This window comes from Carassius gibelio, chromosome B14, assembly GCF_023724105.1.
Source record: "Carassius gibelio isolate Cgi1373 ecotype wild population from Czech Republic chromosome B14, carGib1.2-hapl.c, whole genome shotgun sequence".
Taxonomy (NCBI): domain Eukaryota; kingdom Metazoa; phylum Chordata; class Actinopteri; order Cypriniformes; family Cyprinidae; genus Carassius; species Carassius gibelio.
Window position 1 is genome coordinate 12,267,558 of NC_068409.1, and position 17,640 is coordinate 12,285,197.

General features: G+C 39.2%; 2 protein-coding genes across 3 annotated transcripts in view; one reads left to right on the forward strand and one right to left on the reverse strand.

Moving 5' to 3' along the window:
- Positions 1-9,216, reverse strand: part of LOC127971380 (pro-neuregulin-2, membrane-bound isoform) — a 73,137-nt gene extending 63,921 nt beyond the window's left edge. The window contains exons 1-2 of one of the 2 annotated variants that reach the window (XM_052574364.1): positions 8,569-9,216; positions 3,993-4,610 (exon numbers count right to left, since the gene is read on the reverse strand). In XM_052574364.1, coding sequence (XP_052430324.1) covers positions 3,993-4,404 — 412 coding nt within the window. In that variant the 5' untranslated portion in view covers positions 4,405-4,610; positions 8,569-9,216. Of the gene's footprint in view, positions 1-3,992; positions 5,912-8,568 lie in introns of those variants that run through there. The other variant, XM_052574363.1, reaches the window with a different exon arrangement.
- Positions 9,217-9,227: 11 nt separating this feature from the next.
- LOC127971381 (transcriptional activator protein Pur-alpha-like) lies at positions 9,228-15,469 on the forward strand. The gene has a single exon (XM_052574366.1). The coding sequence runs from the start codon at positions 9,334-9,336 to the stop codon at positions 10,165-10,167; it is 834 nt and encodes a 277-aa protein (XP_052430326.1). The 5' UTR covers positions 9,228-9,333; the 3' UTR covers positions 10,168-15,469.
- Positions 15,470-17,640: the final 2,171 nt, after the last annotated feature.

The window sequence follows — 17,640 nt, forward strand, 5'->3', positions numbered from 1 at the left end:
AACTTCATACAGCATCTACACGTCAGATTAGAAAGCACCAGCTTCCTCTATAAGGGGCTGCTCTCCTCCCTGTGGGAGATTTGCCTGCATTATCATAATCTGACCAGTAGGTGGGGCTGTTTCTGTGACGCCGCCTCTGATGTTCTGCATATCTTCATGGCTTCAGGGGCTGTGCAGGAATGTTTAACAGACTGCATTGAGGAAAAAGCAATAATGTTGCGAGCATAAATGTGCCGCTGTTTGCGACGGAATATTAAAACAATGCGCAATCAATACGTTCATTAATATTTCCCATTTCGTATCTGAGTGCTTTTGATACAGGCTGCTTTTTATCTTGCGTGAACACGCCGACTCAACTGCCCTCGGCTTTCTGTTCTCTCTGTGTTTGAAAGAGCACATGGAGAAGTTACTGTGAAATATAAATCAGAGGCAAATGAGAGAAAAAGGAACACGGTCAGCTAAAACTCTGCACTCTAGACTGCAGCCTGCATAATTCATACGAGCTCTAGATCTCTCGCTCTCTCTTTCTCTCATCAGCACTGACACACACTTTTCAATCCTCTTCCTCTCCTGCAAGCACATTCAAACTTACAGACTGTGTGTGTGTGTGTCTCTCTGACTTTCTGCTGCAGAGTTCAAGGTATGGTCACTCTGATCAGTCACGTTTAGATCAGTCACACTGGGCTAGATGTTCACTCATACCCTGTCTGTCTGTCCTTCTCTGTAGTCTGTCGGTCTGCCATGTCTTTCAGTCTCAGAGCTGGATTGTGTTTCTGAGCACACCAGTCTCTGTGGATCAAGACTGCTCTCATTTTCTTTCTAACAAACAGCAACTCTCACCATGTGACAGACTTTTGCGCTGCACATTTTCCTAAAGGTATGCATTAAGCTTTCAGATTTTACTGGGTAAATCCTCTGAAAATCACCTGACCTCCTTCACACACACTATTTCTGCATAACACTTCTTTCCTATCTCCCTTTCCCCAAATGTTTTAGAGTAAACGAAAGCCATTTTCCATTCATTCACAAGTCAACTCATTCATATCGGCTCAGTGACACATACAGTGAGCCAATTTCACCAGCTTGGATATCATTTTCTCAGCACATAATTGATATTTATATATCCCATTCATCATTCTAAAAACAAACACGTATATATTAAACATAGCTATCTAAATGTAATATTTTGTAGCTAGATTGAAATGAAGACCTGCTATTTAATTCAAACTATAAAACAATATTTTATATTTAAATGTTATTTTAAATTAACTTGAATTACGAAGGCCTTTATTAAATAATAATAAATTTTTCGTAATAATTCCAAAACCTGATTATATTTCCATATGCAACCTTTTTTTATTTTTATATTTGTATATGCATTACATTACATTAAATGTTATTATATTATATTATATTATATTATATTATATTATATTATATTATATTATATTAGCAAGAGGTAACTTGCACAGTGAGCATGTATGCATTATAAACATATTTTTGTCTGTGTCTCAGATATACAGTGCTTCCTAAAACCATGACTGTCTGTAAAGAACAGTACAGGAAGAAAAAAAAAGAAATAAAAAAGAAAGTCCTTGTAATATAATTTTAGGGTAACATTATTACTAATTCAATAATATGCCATTAGACTAAAAGAAAAGACACACAGGAATTAAAGAGAGAGAACACTTAAGGCTCCGTCTCGGGATGATGAAGTTATTCCAGCAAAAACTCATTTGTGCATTTATTTCAACTGGAGTGGAAATCACAATGAAAAAGTAAAAATGCTGAGGCTAATATCTCAAACAAATCAACCAATCAAGTGCCATGCAAAACCCTTAATTTGAACCACACCTCCTCTGAAGGTCACTTGAAAACCATTAACTAATTTACAAGACTTGTAAAGTTGCAAGCAATTTGAAGAAATAAAATATATCTCTGCACTGAAAGGCAGCTGTTGTTTCAAACAGTTCTTAAAGCACACTGAGATCATGCTCATCTAATTCATAAAATGTAAATATAATACAATGAAAGCATCATTAAATGAAAAGTAATTTTAAATTAAAGCACAAACATGTCATTGCAGGCTATTAAACATTAAGCAATATGTCAGATTATAATAGAGAAGGACTGTAAAGCCAGAGCTTATCTGCATTTGAATGGGAATCCCTTTCTGTAGGGGCCTTGCCGCTGCCACCTGATCCTGAACCAACCACAGCCAGGAGATTTCCAGTTTCCCATCATGTGGTTTCCTGATGCTAACCCAAAACTAACTGATATGCTGCCATCTGCATTACTTTACACACAATTCTGAGGCCCGAAACTTCACATTACCCCAATGGCCAAGAGACATCTGATGCTTCTCATCACACATTCACTTACAACATCATAAGAAGGTTAGAGACCTGCATGAATCATGGCACATCATGCTGCATTATGTGAAATCACGTGTTTCGGATGAACATGGGCGACTCTCATGTATATTGCTTCATATTGATCGAACTCCATTGCCTGAGAGTACAGAATAATTGGTAATTTATCAAGCTGATGGCCGTGGCAAACCGTTTTAACATTTGTTTCTAACTAGTATGTTTCTATGTATTATTTCTAACTATTCTTATAGCCCACCTATTTGAATAGTGATAAGAAACAATTAATTTAATAGGATTTGTATTTGTTTATTTGATAATAGGACTTATTCCTGTTCTACTAATCTCAATAATGACAAATTACTGTTGTTACTTTTTTTTTTTTTTTTTTTTACTGTTTTCTGTGGCGATCTGAGGTTCAGATACCAACTAATAATTTAAAACTAATATGTATTCCATTCGTTGCTTGTTCCTGGTCCAATGTAGCAGCTATTAATTTGGTCTAATTAACAATAAAAATAATTAGACAGTACAGTTTTCCTAATACTAGACACTGGGAAAAAATGCTGCATGGTGTAAGATTTGCTTTAAAACTATTTTCACTCAGAAACTGATAGTACATTTCAAAGCAAGGAACACATATAAAAATGTGACATTCTGAAGTATAAAGATTCTTGTAAGCTTTATTATTATTATTATTATTATTAATATTATTATTATTTATTAATCAATTTAATAATTTATTATTGACAGTGTAGGACTAATTTATTAGAGCATATTAGAATTTTGAAATTAAACATTTTTAATCTTACTAATAAGTAACTATGAAGTGACTAATTGACATTAGGATATAAAAGAAGAATAGTTATTTGCAAAACTGGAATATGTATATAGCGACGACTGGAATACATACTAGTTAAGAGCAGATGCTTGATATCTTAAACCTCAGATCCTCATACAAAATAATAGTAAAATGTAAAATAAGTAAAAAAAAAAAAAAGTAAAATTACTATGGTACATCATCATTTGGACAGTGAAAATCAAATCCAAAGCTGGAATTGAATAGATACTAGTCACTACACAAAAAAAAGGCATTTACTTTGAAACAATTGTCCAAATAATTACAAAGAGACAGCAAGTAACATTCATTTAAATGTTAAATTTTACAGTAAAAAGACTGAAATAGTTTTCTCTTGTAAAACATACTCCAAAAATGTAAATAATAATAATAATAATAATAATAATTTTTACAATGTATCAGAACACATACGTCTTTATGCTCTACTGAACTGGTGAAAGTGAAGAACTCATTATTCACTATTAGAAATTAATTATCGCTATTTTAACGGAATAAATGGTTAAGCGGCTTGCCACAGACGTGGTAGTCAATACCCTCTGTGTCTGTATGCTTGTGTGTGTGTGTGTGTGTGTGTGTGTACTGGTCTACACCTAAATGTTTATAACGGTGATTGGAACAATACTGCAGAGACGCCCAAACACAAGCGACCCATCTCCCGTTCTCCTCTAGAGCAAAACGCAACGTTGTGATGCTCTCCGAGAACGAGCAGTTATTCGTTAACAATGAAAAGCCACAGCCACCACAGTCACAGTGAATAAACTTACCGCAGTCTTCACATAATATGCTCTCCACATCTTTCTTGAGGGTCTTCTCGGTGCTGTCCAGAGGAGCAAACGACGCTTTGAATACTAAAGGCTCCTCCGTAGGGTCCATGAAAAAGATATATCTGTGGTGCTTCTCCACCGCCACGCACGGAGCCTCGGAGCCGAATTCCCCGACGGTGACGAGCTGCTCGCGCTCCAGCCCGCCGCTGTTCACCGGCCACACGTCCAGCACTTTGACATTCACACTGTAGGGCTCCACGGAGACGTTCTCGGGAAGCGAGCTCACCTCGCCTTCGATCACCACGGCCGATCGGTAAGCCTGGTCCTGCAGCGAATCCAAACTCGGGGCGTAGCAGGCGAAGGAGACCCCGATGACGAGCATGGAGAAATGCACCGGATCAAGCCTCCTCATGCCGTCTGCTGTGGCTCAGGGGCGGCCGGCGGCGCTGCTGCAGTGCTCTCGGGGCAGAAGGTGCTGGGGGACTGAGTGCGAATGGGCTTGCGCAAGTGTCCATGCCATCTGCGTGTGCCGCTTTCCCCATGCACTTGGTGACGGGGAAACACCAGCCGCTGAGGAACCGGAATCAACCCCGGTCACTGCTGGGCTGCTGCATTCTCCTTCAAAGCACAATACCCAAACTCAATAAGCATGCATGCATAAATGACGCTCCTTTGCTGCAAGACGCTCCTCGCGCGCACACACTCTCTCTCTTTTCTCTCTCTCTCTCTCTCTCTCACACACACACTGTCTCTCGCTAGCTATCTATCCAGCCAATGTCATCATCACCATCATCAACATAGCGCGGACGGACAGAAAGACGCCTCGCTCGTGCACACAAAAGCGGCGGAGATGCAAAAAAGCTCCGAAGACGCGCTCCACCGCGCAAACGACGCGCTGCTGTTTGGCTGGGCGATGCAACAAGCGCGCGCCCTCCGCTCAGCGGCTTTTACGTGAGCAGATCTCAGCCGTCTGCTTGAAGTTCTGGCGCAAATGTGCACTAATGTCACGGGAGCGTCCGACCGACAAACCAGCCAGCCGTAGAAAGAGATCCCTCGAAAGCAGTCAACCTGCTGGCTTAAATGTGCGTAAATTGTGTTAATACGCCGCGCGACATCAACTAATAGAGAAACGGCAGTCGGGCCACCGCGGCAGACCGCTGACGCGATGACTAACGCTGCGAAAAGCAGCTGGAAATGCAATCGATGCCTGGTGAAAAGTGCGTTTGCCGTGATTTTCTACTCGAGAACAACCAGCATTTAGGTCACATTCACCATTTTGCCCCAAAAAGCGATCCGCCACGCGCCAAGAAGAAAGATACACAGCAAATCACCGAGCATCCTATCAGCCATATTTACCCCGGCAACAGGTCCTGCGGGTATTTGCCATGTACCCAGGGCTCTATATTGAGAGGAGGGGACTGGTTATTGCGCCTTCCTGACAAGTCAAACTAAATGAGCCGAATGATTCGCCACAGTCCGGAGGGTTATTTTGTGCACGGTTTGGACTGGGTTTTTAACTTGAGCATTAGGGTTACATCATGCGTAAATGCGTTGCGAGAGAACGAATGTGCCATTGCCGTCCTGTACTGAGGCTGCTTTAGGGCGACATCTGCAGTCACAAATGGGCTGCGAACACCTGTCTCGCTTAAGACTCAAGTCGATATTGTTTTCGCGTTTGCTTTACTGGGTCAATGACGAACAGGAGTGTTTGAGAGGACAAAAATCTAGTTTAAAACACAAGCAACAAGATTCTTAAATGTTATCTTTGTATATTCACGTAGGATTTTTGAAAAACGTTTATACCATTTGCGCCAGAAACATTTCTTAATGACGACCATTTTTAATTTTTAATTATATTTATTTACAATAACATTATTAATATTGGTTATGATTTATTAATAACATTTGTTGTCTTTGAATCATTAAAACACATAAATTACTCTATTTGAGCTTAATAAAATGTCAAAATAACTTACCAAAAACTGAAGAAAAAAAAAATGTCTGAAAATGATCAGAAATTATTTGTATACAATCTTGCTTAAGAAAGAATATAATTAATATTTGAACATTTTTGACTGACAAATGAAAAGTAACTGTGGCATAACCAACTTGCAGGAGCCATTGTTGTAAATAAATTATTTAAAAATGTATAGAACCAACATGAATTAAAATACATTTCTGAGAATGTGTTGACCTGTTTTATACTAGAATGTTAAAAGACTGAATGTATCACCTCTTTATTATAACCTATTTATTACTTACACAGTTGCTTAATAAATGAAGGACACACACACACACACACACACACACACACATACACACACTACTACTGTGCAACACACACTACTAGTAACAACAGCCAGTGCTCTACACAGAATCTGATTCCACCATCATTCAGTATGTCTGAAATGACGTGAAGAAACAGAACAAACAGAGACAGGCTAATCCCAGAAGAACTGTGGCAACATCTCAAAGACACTTGAAGAAAAATACCTGCAAAATGCTGTAAAGTGAAGAAGCTTTCAAAAATAATGTCACGAATAGATTTTATTTATCAATTAACTTAAAGGGGGGGTGAAATGCTATTTCATGCATACTGAGTTTTTTACACTGTTAAAGAGTTGGATTCCCATGCTAAACATGGACAAAGTTTCAAAAATTAAGTTGTACGTTTGAAGCAAAAATACTCCTTCCGGTTTGTCACAAGTTTCGGAAAGTTTTTTTCGAGTATGGCTCTGTGTGACGTTAAATGGAGCGGAATTTCCTTATATGGGTCCTAAGGGCACTTCTGCCGGAAGAGCGCGCGCTCCCGTATAGTAGAGCACAGACATTCACTGATCAGAGCGAGAGCATGGCGAAATGTCACAAAAGAAGTGTGTTTTTTGGTTGCCAGGGCAAGACAACCCTGCAGAGATTACCAAAAAAAAAAAAAACAGCATTAAGGGGCCAGTGGATGGAGTTTATTTTTACAGAGAATCAACGGAGTTGTGCAAGTGTTTGTGTTTGTTCCCTGCATTTCAAAAATGCTTGTTTTACAAACAAGGCCCAGTTTGACGCCGGATTTGCATATCGTTTATTTCTTAAGGATAATGCAGTCCCAACGAAAAAGGGTCACGATCGTGTGTTGGAACCGCAGGCGGTGAGTAAAACTGCTTCTAATATCTCTGTGTTGTTAACTTAGCTATCGGCGTGTAAGCACATCAAGTAAACAACATGCGATGTTGTCATCAAACTGCACTTTCCACATGTACAGCTTAAAAAAAAATAAAATAAAAAAAAAAACGACAACGTTTTTCCAAAACCGCTAAGCAAATATATACAGTTTCAGTACATACCACATAGAGACGTCGTTGTTGATGCTGCTCTTGTTAAATTTCAGCCTCTGGATCTGATTCTGGATCATAAATAAATTCTGACGCTGAATCTGACTGTTAGCCATGGTTTGTTTTGGTTGGTTTTGTCCTCACGGTGTCACAACTTCCAAACGCTCTCAACGCAAAAGCCTACTGGCGCTCGTGATTCTTTAGCTCCGCCCACACGTCACGCCTCCAGACGCTCGTGTTTTTCCGGGAAAAATCGGTACAGACTATCTTTCTCTTATGAATGTAATAAAACTAAAGACTTTTTGGAGTTATGAAGGATGCAGTACTACTCTATAGGTACTCAAGATTAACAGGATATTGAGTGAAAACGAGCATTTCACCCCCCCCTTTAACTTGCCAGTGCACTTGAGCATAGTTGTTCAGGTAGCTTTGCAAGTAAGTCTCTTGAAGCATCTTGGAGACATTTCCACAGTTCTTCTGGGATTAGCCTGCCATGTTTTTTTTTCTTTCTGATTCTTCAATCCTCACTGGGTTATTACAATTAATGGCAAAAGTAATGTTTGGAAATGTAACCTGATAATTCCTCCTGACACACTACAGCAAAAGATAGAAATAACTGTCTTAAATCCACGACGTGAAAATGCTTGTAGTCTAAGGCTTTTGTATAGCAGTAGCACTGGTTTGGGTGGGTTACATTTATATGGCTATGACAGAGGTATTACAAAGTAAAGTTGGTTTTTGAGGATACTGCCTTGGTCCCTGTATTTCAAATGGCTTAAAAACATACTAAATGTAGGTTTTAGGTTTAGGGCGATAGAAAATATAGTTTGTAGGAGAAACACCATTACGCTTATGGAGAGAATATAACTTCTACTCATGCTTTTATGCTTCCTCAAAGCATTTAATGAGAAGCAACATCAGAATTCATTAACTCATTCATAATAAAGCTGGAAAATTTCACATGTTGACAGTCTCCACCGTGGGCGCGGCGCTGTCGCTGTCCGTGGTGCTGAACAGCGAACAGATGTTTGTCTATTAGTCCATATCATTACCCTTGCTAAGCCCTAACATCTTGTCTGTGAATGAGTAATTTTTTCATCTCTTTCACACGCACATACACTCATGCACACGAGTCATGGTAATATAAGAGATTATCTACATATGAGCTACAAATGAAAAAACAATGGCTAAAAACTTCCAAAGAATGACAAAAAATAAATAAATAAATAGAACAATAAAAAGATCCAAATTACCTAATGAAGAAGTTTTCTGCTTCATGCGCAATCTTAACGCTGATGTGACTTTTACCGACACACTACTGATCTGAAAAATCTCACGAACTGCAGAAATAGAGCTCCTCCACCGGAGGAGACTTCAAGATGCTAAAAGATGTGCAACGCCAGTAAGAACCCATTCTGTTTGTGTAGGCTTTATATAGAAGTCAGTGGAGATGTTGATGACATGAATCTTCAACAACTGGCAGTCTACTGAAAAAAAAATGAGAAGGCAATTTTAGGACAACTAGGTTTATACATCGGAATCCACAAATGGTTACAGAATGTCGCAAAACCTGTTTCTTACCTACTCTTTGAAAAAAGAATTTGAAATTTTTTTTTAATTATTTGATACTATTCTTTGCAAAATCAAAGCTAGGTCATAAATGTAACTAGCTACATTTTTTTTCACGAAAAAAGTTGAAATAGCCTACATTTAAACCCTTTACATAGGCTAACTCTAAACATTCAATTACTTTTAAGACAATCAAATAGTGGTATACTTGTATATACTTGTGGTATAATGTCATGTAGACTATTGTTACTCTAAAAATGTTTTGTTTACTGTCAACTTTTTGCAGCTTATCTGTTCCAAGTTGAGGCTGGTGGCAGAGGTTGCGTCTCCTCCTTCCGGAAGCGTCTCTGGCAGCAGATCTCGCGAGAGTTGCGGGTCGCTCGGCAGCAGTCGCTTTGGCAGCAGGGTTGAGGGAGACGGAGAGAGAAGGTAAGCGGGGAGGCTGCATCATGGCGGACAGAGACAGTGGAAGTGAGCACGGTGGATTCGCCACAGGCCCCGGACCGATGCACCCGGGCGCCGCGTCGCGTCTCCAGCACGACACGGAGGAGCTCGCCTCGAAGCGTGTTGACATCCAGAACAAACGCTTCTATCTGGATGTGAAGCAGAACGCCAAAGGCCGCTTTCTGAAGATAGCAGAGGTCGGGGCCGGGGGAAACAAGAGCCGCCTGACTCTCTCCATGTCCGTCGCCGTGGAGTTCCGCGACTATCTAGGAGACTTCATCGAGCACTACGCCCAGCTGGGCCCCAGCAACCCTGACACGGTGCAGGACGAGCCCCGGAGGGCGCTTAAGAGCGAGTTCCTGGTGCGGGAGAATCGGAAGTACTACATGGATCTGAAGGAGAACCAGAGGGGGCGGTTTCTCCGGATCCGGCAGACCGTCAACCGCGGGCCCGGCCTGGGAGCCTCGCAAGGCCAGACCATCGCGCTACCCGCACAGGGACTCATCGAGTTCCGCGACGCGCTGGCCAAACTCATCGACGACTTCGGCGTAGACGAGGACCCCGCGGAGCTGCCCGAGGGCACGTCGCTGACGGTGGACAACAAGCGCTTCTTCTTTGACGTAGGCTCCAACAAGTACGGCGTCTTCATGCGGGTCAGCGAGGTGAAACCCACCTACCGCAACTCCATCACGGTGCCCTGCAAAGTGTGGTCCAAATTCGGCACGACCTTCTGCAAGTACGCGGACGAGATGAAGAAGATCCAGGAGCGGAGCCGGGAGCGGAGGGCGCGCGAGATGCTACCGGAGGGCCTGCACGAGGACGAAGGGGACGAGGACTAATGCATATATGAGTGCAAAGAACGAATGACATGATAATCAGACGTTACTGTAATGTGGAATCGATCTACACACACACACAACCCTCACAGACTCAAACAGTTGCATCTCTTCACTCATCGCCGGAACTTAACCACTTACCCACCATTTAACAGTAAGACGCTGCTATCGACAACATTATCTATGAACCGTGTCCAGGATGGTGCAGGAGTGTGTGTATATCCCTTTTTACCCACGTGTGTGACACATCCAAGCTCTTGTGCACTGCAAAATCCACTTGTTTTTCCAGTACAAATATATAAATATGCTGTTAATATATAGTAGCAAATCCAAAAATGCACAATTTTATTCAGACCACTCATGACACAGCAAAGAATGTCAATACCTGAAATAAAAGAACATGCCTAGTTAAATGGTAAAATGACACTTTATATAAAAAACACCTGAGTGGGGTCAGTTGTAAAACGATTCAATATGCTTTCGAAACACTTAAGCACTGACACCTGTCAATCATGTTGCCTACATGAAAGCGGCCGCTTCGTGTGTCAAAACTGATGACCTGATGTGTTTTGCAGATTTTAAAATGTACTTTAATTAAAAAAAGAACAGTTACGTGAAAATGCTGCTGATATTCAGCATGCAGATTTGGGTTTTTAAAGAGATCATGCAAAGTGAGTGACGTCACTCTGACTTGTTGCTTACTGGAGCAACTGACCCCACTCTTACAGTTCTGCTTGTGGAGTAAATAGTTTTAAAGATGCTGTGTATTTGACTGGATAACAAGATGGACCTTTTTTTGCAGTGTGACACTATTTCCAAAGGTGCAAATTGAAAAAGAGGAAGAAATATATAAGTAGTGCTCACTTTTGACTTCAGCACAAAAGCTAATATTTAGGAACCGTTTGAATCAAAGGTTCAACATGCAAACGAACATCAGAAGTGAAGGAACAGTTATGCAGGAGTGCTGTGAATATTTAAACATGCACTATTGTTAGGTTATTCAATTTATATGAATGGATGTGACCCCTTCTGGTTCTAAAAAAGTGCACTTGGTCATTTTTCCATTGTTTAAACAGTTTTTCGATGGTTTCATCATAGGGGTTACCATGTTGGGATCATGTGACCAGCCAACTAACAACATAAACTCAATGTTATTAGTCACTTTCATTTGCTAAATACATGTTATCATGGCAGAAGCAGCTTCATTGCTCACATATACCAAAAATGACCAAGTGCACCTTGAAAAGCTTTTGAGAAAATCTATATATTCTTTACTCGTTTGCCTTTTAAATCTAAAAACAAAGCAAATGAGATTGTTTGTTTGCACGCGTCATGCAATGTGTGCTTCGGTAGCCGCACAGCGAAGACATTGCTAAATCAGCCAGTTGACGTTTGTTCCTGTTAAATACGAACCCTGTTGCACCATTGCCCTCTGACATTTGGGCAGATGGTGCCATTGAAGTGCTAACTTAGATATATAAACTATGATTTTGTGAATCAGATGTACTTAGATCCTTATGAAATTACCCACGTTTTCTGTGGGAAATTGTCTTTATTTTGTTTTTGGGGATGGGGTGGGAGAGGGGTAGGTACTCAAAATGGAGCTGTCCACTAGTGCGAGTTGTGTTAATAACTGCGCGGAGCATCCTCTACAACGTCAAAAAACAACTCTGGTGCCTTATATTCTCCACACGTTTACATGCTTTACGTGTCTGATCATTTTCTTTCCGATCGCTGTTTGTCTTTCTTTGTCGTTCGGGGTCACAATGGCATAGTTGCCACTCGTGGAGCTTCTTCGATGACTTCAACAAGCCAATTAAAGAAAGAGGCCCACGGTCTCTTGGCCCTCCACGTTGCTGGAAAAAGAATGACGATGTCGTAATCAAACAGCACTGACGTAAACATGGACGTGCTGCGTTCACGTCGTATCAGAATTACTTGGTTTTCCATGGCAGTGTTCAAAGGCAGAATCGATCCATGTATGGTTTTGTCCTTAATGCCAGCCTTTGCAAATTGTAAAAAAAAAAAAAAAACTATTAAGAAGTAAACTGTTTTTTTGCTTGTCAATGTAGGTAATTCTGGCAAGACGCGAATGCAACAGTAGTCACCTAAAAGCGGTGGAGGTCTGCTCCTCGTGCTCGGTGTAAAAAAACAAAACAAAAGTGACAGCTGCGTGTAAAAAAACAAAACAAAACAAAAAAAAACGTGTGGTAAGGTTGTACGTATGTTTCTTGCTACAGCCCAGCATTATTCTAATGTAGGCCTATATTAGTAGACTTACGGCCGAGGGAGTAGCCTGTATGATTTTTTTGTATGGTGCTAATATCCCCGTTTGTGGGATTAACTTCTGCCGGTCTTATCAGTTGCTTAATTCATTTGTTGTCAACTTTGTCTCATCGCACCTTGAGATTTTACTTTTCTCACTAAAGTTACATTGCTAACTTTTTAGTATCGTGTGCAATATATTGTAGGCTGCGTGCCAATGGCGGCATTGCTCAAAATTCCGTCCCGCCGCAGGTTCACGACCCCTTCAGACCCCCAAAGCAAAACTATTCCTAAAAAAATATTTTAATGGGTACTCTATTCAGTGCCTGATTGGAAATCTTACAAAATCAATGAATGATGGCGTGATAACTATATAAAATTCAAACTACTCATTCAAATCAGTCAAATTAAACATTTGCCATTCTGTTTTTGTTAATCCAGTCATATATTCCATCTGATTCGAACTATGAATGTAAACGCTACAAAATCATTAAAAGAAAAACTACCCTAGAAGACAATAATGCAATGTTTTTGAAAAGGCATTACTGATGGCTACCTCTAGGGGTCCGAGGGGGGTTCGGATTCTGTGGGATGAATGAATCTTGTGTGAGGTCGGCATTTTGTGTGTGTTGATACTCGTCCCCTGCAACGACAAAAAATGTACGCTGGAGGCTCACTCTAATCGAAACATGTCTCTGTGTATGAAACTAACCTTTTTGAAAGTTATTCTACGAACTAAACCAGTCACCACAAATGGGGACCATCTGAAATCACCTGCGTATATGGCGGCAAATCTGCTCTCTGTCAATCAGATGCGATCCTGATTGACCTAAAAGTAGTCACTTAGAAAGCTTCTCGGTGGTTGGAGTAGTTTAATACTCAGTAGGTAGTATATATGTATTTTTTTATTTTAGCCAATGTTAAATGCAAATGCTTCAGTCAGAGGTATTCATAACTATTTATTTCATAAAATATATCTTATGAATGTTGTTAGGAAAAAAGATAAAGGCTTTTTTTCCTCAAACCCTCTCTCGACATAAGCCAGCTCACTAGTGTTGCAGTGAAAAGCCTGTTCCTGTCAGACCCAAACGTCAAAAATGCATGGTTATGTGGGGTTTTGTAAAAACGAGACCTTTATTAAATCCACCAGCCTATGGACAGTTTTGGGGTTTCTAGCCACATACTCCCATGCTAAAGGCCCATTTTGTGCTAAGCACATGAGGAAGTCTATACGGGATCAAAGCTGGCATTATTCCTGCAAAGCGTTTGGTCTCTTGTTTACCACTGCACAATATTAAAGCATACATGCGCACTTTGTCTCGCTCGATATCCTTGCATCTCTTCAAGACTGAATCTGAAACTGCATGCTTCTCTTGTAGGGGCTATTTTAAATCTATTTGTACACTGTTATATTTCTTTTCCTCTTGAGACCGGTAAATCTTTTTCCTATCACTGCCCGGATCTGATTACGAAAACTGTTCGATGTGTGCCACAGTACGAAAATTAAACTGGAAGTCACATTTTAAGGATATTTTTTTTAGTGAAAAAAAATGGACCCTCGATCAAATACGCACATGTTTTAAGTCACTCGTTAAGGTGCTGTTGGCTACTAAATGGCTCAGACCTGTCTGGGGGGCATCGTACAGCCAGACTTTCTCATGTAATAGTGTTCGAGCTCTCCATCAGCAAAGACCAGTATTGGTTTGATGCACAAAAGGTTGTGGGGACAAAAAATTAGATGGTACTCTGGCTGGTACTCTAGCAATTTCAGTCTTTTCTCCAATTCCAGGTGCTGATTCGCACGTCACCTGTCCTTAATGAACATAACTTAACTAATGGAGCTGCACATACACCTTAAAGCCCTCACTTATCTGCAGTTTCCAATACAAAGAGCGAAGCGCAACCTTTTAACTTGATCTTTGTGTTAATCTCATGAAGCGTGTGTGTGTGTGTGTGTGTGTGCGTGCGCGCGCATCTGATCCCCTTTCCTGTTAAACCACGGCCAGTCACCAACTTGGGTTAGTTCTCATTCTTCACGTTCCTCCGGTCTCACAAGCTCAAGGCTTTGACCTGCTTGGCATGTAACTGTAAGCGTTTTGCGTATTAAGCAGACTGTCTGAGAAGGGTCCTGCATTAAGGGTCAATGCACAAGGAGGGTATTCACATATCCCACCAACCATTTCCTTTTTATTCCCTATCAAATGTGTTGTACTTAAAAATATATATATGACCTGTGATGTGTGTGTATATATGGTTTGTTACATATGATGCTCCTCTTTATTAAAAAAGATAGCATATATATATAGATATATAAAAATACATAAATATGTATATGATTCCTATATATGTGTTCCTATATGCATAGGAAATGTATATAGGAAAAAGCATATTGCTGTTTTTTCCTTTGTATTTTATACTTACAGAAAGCATTGAATCAAATGGATAAAATACTTGCACTTTAAATATATAAAGAAAATAAAAAAAAATCTGCATATTATTTTTGATAGGTGACCTCACATTCAAAGATTCTATAATTACTTTCCAGGCTTTGTGACAATTGCTGTTTGGCAGAAATCTATGAAGTTCTTCTACATATTGAAGTCTATTTTGTCTGTGTTACAGAAGGTTTACTAAAATAAATTGCATGATGACTAAGTAGTGCACCAACTGTTATTTTCTTTAGTTGGTTAAAAATGTCTAATGATAAAATACTGTGATGATTATTCTCATCTGTGTACCCATGTTAAACTTTAGTCATACATTCAAAGGTATTCAGTTCAGCCTTTCCTATAACATGAATATGGTGCTTAAATTGGCTTAGAAATCCATTGTGTTCTACTCTTCATCATTGCAACAAACATCCTCCTCTTCTGCATCCTCTGTTTGTTCCCTTGGCTGTTTGTGTGTTCTCACAATTTGATTCAGATTTACGTTTCTTGGTAACAAGTGTGTTTTTGTACAGGTACGTATGTTGTTCTTGAGTTGGAAAGCCTTTGTGTCTGAAAATGACTAATTGCAATAAATCATCCATTCCTCCCTAGTGATGATTGTTTTTCGTGTTCTTTTTTGATTCTTACGTCCACTTTCAGTGGCGCTTTAAAAGAATGGTTGACCCAAAAATTACAATTGTGTCATCGAAGTTGTTTGGACTCCACTGACTTTTCATTTTTGGGTAAATTATCCATTAAAAGCATCAAGCTAGTACATGCTGACATGAAACTAATAGTTCTTTAAAATTGCTTTACTCAAATTCAAACTCAAATTGCTTTAAAATAACCTGCTTTAACCCATGTGTTTTCAATTGAAATGGGAGTTTCATGCATTAACAGAATAATCTTTTTTTTTCCCTTTATTGTTTATGCCACAGTTGAGAACCAAGAGACTTGCTATTGCTAGAGCTAGGTTGTATTGGCAGGAGGGGCTCTTTCACAGAGAGCATTTGATTGGGCTATGCAGGATGATTTTTTTGGTTAGACTTTATATTAAATGGCCTTAACTATTAGGTAAACTAGTCAACATTTGAAGTGGATCAAAACATTTTCATCAAAGTTGTCCTACGACGGTTTTGATAAACTCTCTTGATCCACTTCAAATGTTGACTACTATACTTAAAAAAAATGAGTACAATGTACTTATTGTGTTCTTATTGTTTTACAAAACACTTTTGCTGCTATTGAGGTGGGTAAGGTTAGGGACAGGTTTTGTGGTATGAGTAGGTTTAAGAGTGGATTAAGGTGGAAGGGATGGGTCAACAGTGTAATTATAAATCAAATTATACAAATTAATTATAAAATGTAATTACATCCGGGTTTTTTAAAAATATAAGTTCAATGCACCAAATGATTAAGTGTAAGTACATAGTAGTTAAGGCCACGTAATAAAAAGTGGGACCTTTATTTCAATACTTAAATTTAGTTTGTTTAGCATCCGCTCTAGCATTTAGCTTTCAAATAATGTCAGTGTTAACAGACAGACTGAAAGTCACAAAACTACAATTTTTACTCAACTTGATATTTAATATATGTCGTTCCAAACCCTTAAGACTAAGGAACCCATTCATCTAAGGAATGCAATTTAAGATATTTTTGATGAAATCCGAGAGCTATCTGAATCTCCACAGACAGCAAGGAATAGCATAAATTAGCATGATTAATGCAGAGAAACATAAAAAAGGACATCTGTAAAACAGTCAATGTGACATAAGGGATTCAACCATAATTGTTAAAGTCATTATTTTTGTTTCCTTTGGGCACAAAAAGAATTTGTGATCTTCGTAAAATTACGGATGAACCCCTGATGTCATATGGACTATTTTACAGATGACCTTGCTATGTTTCTGGGACTGGGAACATTTCAGTTGCGTTGCTGTCTGTGAAGGGTCAGAAAGCTATCAGATTTCATCAACAATAACTCAATTTGTTTTCCAAAGATGAGCAAAGGTCTGATGGGTTTGGAATGACATGAGGGTAATTACAGAATTTTCATTTTGGGGTGAACTATCCCTATAACGAGCTGCCCAACAAGCTTTAAATACTGAAAAACTACTGAAAGCCATCAATGAACATGTTCTCACTGCAGTTTCTAAAGTCTATTACAGGCAATGAACTTTATATATAATTAGAAAACAATAGTATAATATGAAAGTGCTTGGCTACAGGAATTGTAGAAGTGTTATCATGTCTGACCTACATCTGAGGCTACATTTTCTAGAAATATCTGAAATAGCAATCATCAAAATAAAGATTCACAAAATACAAATTTCATGAACTTTGAAGCCTAAATACTGTTGGCAGATGTAAACTTGTTCAAACTTTATTTAAAATAAATATTGTGAGTAGATTTAGGGTTAGGGATAGGTTTGTGTGTTTGGTTTGATGATGTTTAATGTCCCCCAACAACATCTGTAGTACTATTTGTTAGCAAAAGGCCTTTTTCAAGACAAGGAAAAGCTTTAACAAATATCATAAATGGGGTATTATGTATTTTAAATTGCTGAATAAAAAGGGATAAGGGCTTTGCATTAATCACATAAAATTTTTAAGATGTTTAACTAAAAACTCATTCAAAAAACCCATGGTGACATTGGGACGATGGAAATAAAGGTGCAAAAATACTGAATTTTAGGACTCATTCTTTCAGTGCTCTATATTATAACTGATATTTTAAACTCTTTTGAGTTTATCTCTTTGTCTTATTGTGGGTGGATTATTC